General features: G+C 40.0%; 1 gene segment (V, D, J or C); it reads right to left on the bottom strand.

Moving 5' to 3' along the window:
- Nucleotides 1-1987: 1987 nt before the first annotated feature.
- On the bottom strand, nucleotides 1988-2554 carry LOC119238052 (T cell receptor delta variable 1-like). The segment is given in 2 exon segments: nucleotides 1988-2304; nucleotides 2506-2554. Coding segments are annotated over 2 exon segments (366 nt in total).
- Nucleotides 2555-4533: the final 1979 nt, after the last annotated feature.

Here is a 4533-nt window from a genome sequence, read left to right as displayed (position 1 = left end):
ATCTATTGATCATGGGACAATTTGTACCTACTCTGCATACTCAAGTTTTTTGTTTTGTTTTGTTTTGTTTTGTTTTGTTTTTGTGCATGTGGCGGGGGAGGGGGGGTTTCCAGTTAGAACTAGAATGTCACCATCACTAAGACCTCCAGCCACCCTGTTCTGGGTCAGTTGATTCTCATCATCCAAACCTTGCTGCTTAGGGTGCTACCCTCTGCTGACATTTAAGGTTAGAGAAGCTTGTCAAAGTTAGAATAGTTCTGTCATTTCCCAAATATAAAAATTGGGCACAAAAACTTTTCTGGTGAGGTTTATATTTAAATTAGATAATGGATCTGAAATGGGTACCTTATTCCTGACATATGATAAACTCTAGAAATGCCAATTACCTTTTTTCCTACTAAAACCTGTCTTTCCTTCAAGGCAGTTTTGTGAACAAATCTATGAACTGTTACTGCATTTTCTTCTTTTTTTATTTAAATATTTTATTTTATATAATTCTTACATATTTTTTCATCTTTGCACAATGTATGCATTTTCATTTTGATTATATTCCCCATACAATTGCACCCCCCCCCCTTATTTTAACTCTAGTCCTTCCTTTCCCCGCCCCCCCTCCCCCCCCCACCCCCGTAGTGTGTCTCTGGTTTATTTTCTTCTTTCCACATAGGTTCAAAGAAACTTGCTCAACCATCAGTTCCTCTGGAAGCATTCATTGTATCCCCTGTCCTCTAGGGTTCATTTCCTCATGGCCGCATCAACACACTGGGATTCTGAGAGGACACAAATGGAACACTCCATGGGGTTATATTTTCATTTCTGTAAAGACTGATAATATTAAGTGTTTTGCAGGTGTAGTTTAACACTCTGTGCATTGACTTTCAACTTTCTTAAGTGAGTTTTCACAATGAATTTAAATTTATACTTTCTTGATTATGGGAAACTACCTTGAGAGTTGTATTTGTTTTATTTAAGCAATTTAAAAATGCTTTCCCATAGTGGCTTCTATTACGTCTGATGAAAACGCAGGCATTATTCTTGACTACATTTCCCAGAATGTGATGTACCAATTTTCTTTGACTATTGTTAAGATTCCCCCCTCATACTCAAAGATACTTTGAAATGGATTTCTTTTTCATGCCAACAATGTTTCTGGCAAATGAGAGGAGTGGACTTGCAGAATCCTTTATTCAGCTTTAAAGAATTTCCATGTAGCTTTGCTCTTGAATAAGGAGGTTGTTTTATATAAAATTCAGGTATAGAACTGAGTGAAGTTGCTTGCTACAGAGCAAAGGGATTATACAGTGAGTAATAGAAGACATAGTTATAATTATCAGCTAAGGTCACATCATTATCTACAGATATAATTGTGAAAATTCTTTTTCAATATAAATATATTAATATTAATCCTTTTTACTATCTCTTATCATTTGCCTATATGTAGTAGCATAAGATTTACTGATTAATGTTAATGATATTGGTTAAATATTTTGATTAATCATAAAACAAATTGCATGAGTTCTAATATTCTGACTCTACTCTTATTTTGTCACTCACAATACTTCTGATTCCCTGATTATACTTAGTTGAAACAAAGCCTGAGAGCAAAGGGCTCAGTGAAACATTTACATGATGATTCCAGATGACTAGACACAGCCTGTGATGTGAGCATCTCTAAATGCAGCTGCCACTTGAAATGATTGTGGGGCAAGTTTTTTCAGTGTTAGGCAACTCTTTATATTGTCTGTAAGACTGATTTTAAGTCAGAAATTCATGACTGAGAATGATTTAAAGAAATTTCTCCAGACACCTCTTTCCAAATGACATAAGAGAAGGTTTTACTCAGAAGTCACCCCTGATCCAGACCACAGATGATGCAACCACAGTCATTGCTATCGCCTGTCTGGGATGTGCAGGTGTGATTTCAGCTTGGCTGCTGAGCAGAGGTCTCACCCTTCTCGAGCTCAGGGTTTTTGTTCAGCTTTTACTATCACTTCAAACACAGTGTATCACTGAGAGCACAGAAATACTTGGCTGAATCTTCCCATTGCAAGGGTGAAATGGTGAGGGAGATGGCTTTCTTTGCTTTCTGGAAGTCTATAGAATAGCGACCATTTTTTGCTTTGTTGCCGGCAGATGAATGGCGATGAATAATGAATGTGATCTTTCCATCAGGAAGCTGCTTATACCAATAAAGATAGTAGTCACTTGAACTTGTTTCATACTGACAGTTGAGGGTGACTGATGATCCCTCTTGTTTAGCTGTAGTTGGCTGGTCCTGAGTAACTTTCTGGGCCACACTGGATCCTATGGGGAAAATCAGAAAATACAGCTGATGCAGTGAATAAAATATTATAGAATTAGAATAATTTTGTGTCCAAAGATCAACTATTGATATCACATGCCAGCTTTCCCCCAGTCCTCCTTCTTTCTTCATCCATGCCAAGCACCCTGTGCCCGGTGCTGTCCTTCCATCCTCTCCCCTCCCCTGCCTGGCCTCCAGTCTACCAAAGCAGGTGAAGGCCACCAGTGCCCACAGCAGGCTGGAGGGCGCCATGGGGTGTGTGTGCCCTGAAACGTGTGTGCAGTTGTGCCTCCAGCAGGGAGCTCAGTGTCTCTGAAGGTCTGGAAGGGTGTTTATGTAGTTCCTCGGGGTGATGCTGCTCCCCACACAGGAAATAGGGTTTCTCATGTTGCATTGCCCACTTGGTTATGCAAAGATGAGAAAAGCGTCTGCTTCACCCAAACCTTTTTATTGTCCACTTGTCTTTCCTTGGTAATTCAGTGAAGCAGTAGGTGTAAAGATACATGAAAAAAGAAATTCATAGCACAGTTTTGAGCTGTGGGAAAATGGAGATTGAATCATTTGACATACACTGAAAGTTTTGAGGCAATAATTTTGTGAACTCATTGAAATTAGACTGTATTATGGAATTCCCCCTCCTTTCATGTATTTTATGGTCATGCATTTACCTTGCATTCCTTTCTCTCCATCTTGAATTCCTTGAATTTTTTTGATAATTCACAGACCTGTGGTTTTCTCAGCAAAGACTAACCTATTCAAAAACAATTAGTGTGTCTCTTTCTTTTTCCTACTGGGTTAGAGGTCTCTGTTGAAGACCTACAATAAATAAGACTGCTTTAAGTGAAAAATCAAATGATAAAAGGTCAGTCTTTTGACTTTCAAAAGCTATTCAGTTTTTGTGTGTTTATGAAAATAACAGAATAACATGTCATCTTTTGAACCTAACACTGAGGTTTTTTTTTTTTTAAAGATTTATTTATTTGTACAAGAACCAAGGTACAGGCCAGATGTGCGGGAGGGTGAGAGGATTCACCAGAGACAAAGCAGGGTACAGAACAGGTGGATCGACTGAAATACGCTTCTGAGCGGAGCCGCAGGCGAGACAGGAGAGGTCTGTCATGCCATGTGGGTATCTCTCCAGCCAGCCGGGATCGAACCTGCACTGCAGAGGCTGGGGACAGCTTCATAGCACTGCGCTCAACTACCTGTGCCACCAGGGAGGCCCTTGAGTTTTATTTATTATACTCTGAGGAGGGTCAGGGTCTTGGGGCTCTTGCTGCACAAATAGTCACATAGCACATCACGCGTCCTAGAATGGCTCCTATGTCATGTTTTACCCTATTTGTCCCAATGTTCACCCTCCTTTGTTAAATTCCATGGATGAATTTTTTTGTTACTTTGTTATATCAAATCAAGATAAGCTTGCTAAACCTCTACATGACACAGCGCTATCTACAATCCACTCCTACAATGTGCTATCTATAAGATGCGCAACTTAGTACATGTGAGCCCACAGAGGTTGTTATCTGAAGTGCCGCTGCTGTTGCAAGACCCCCTGCTATGTAGCTGTCCATTTTCCACTGATTTCATTATTTCAGTGGGTGAACTAATATAAAACTATATAAAACTAATATAAAACTAATATAACTAATATGTCAAAAGGTAAATTTGACATCTGGGGGAAAAACAGAGTCCTTGAAAAAAAGAGATTCTTTGGCATAGGCCCCAATACTCATGACTGGGTAGTGCAGGGACAGAGTTCTAATTAGCTGAGACATCTGCTCTGGCCCACATCACCCTAAGAGCAACAGGCAGTTGATTCCTGGTTTGCAATTTTTGTAACTGAGCTGATGAGACCATCAATTCCCCCAGCAGCAGGAGGGCAGCAGTTGGTGGCAGCATCACCCTGTGCCCAGGCAGTGCTCCTGTTGTCAAGTGCCAGGTCCCACAGCCAAGACAGTGCTGCCTCTGAGATGTGTTTTTGTTGGACACCCACTGGGAGATTTCACCTTTCTTTTCTGGTTGAATAATGAATGTTTATAACTGTTAAAACACAGTTATTAAAGGAACTATTTAAGGAGATTGATTACTTAAAATTTCCAAGTTTTGTGAATTAATCTGGGATACAATCTGAGGGCATATCTGAAACAAATTATTGGGTGTGATAGGAAATAGTCATCTGCTGCAGGAGGCCTTGATGCCCCAGCCAGATAAGACACTGGCAAGCAGCG

The sequence above is a fragment of the Talpa occidentalis genome, unplaced genomic scaffold (assembly GCF_014898055.3).
Source record: "Talpa occidentalis isolate TD23 unplaced genomic scaffold, MPIMG_talOcc4v2.1 talOcc4.11, whole genome shotgun sequence".
Lineage (NCBI taxonomy): Eukaryota > Metazoa > Chordata > Mammalia > Eulipotyphla > Talpidae > Talpa > Talpa occidentalis.
The sequence above is the reverse complement of the archived record's forward strand: the minus strand, read 5'-3'. Positions and strand labels throughout refer to the sequence as shown.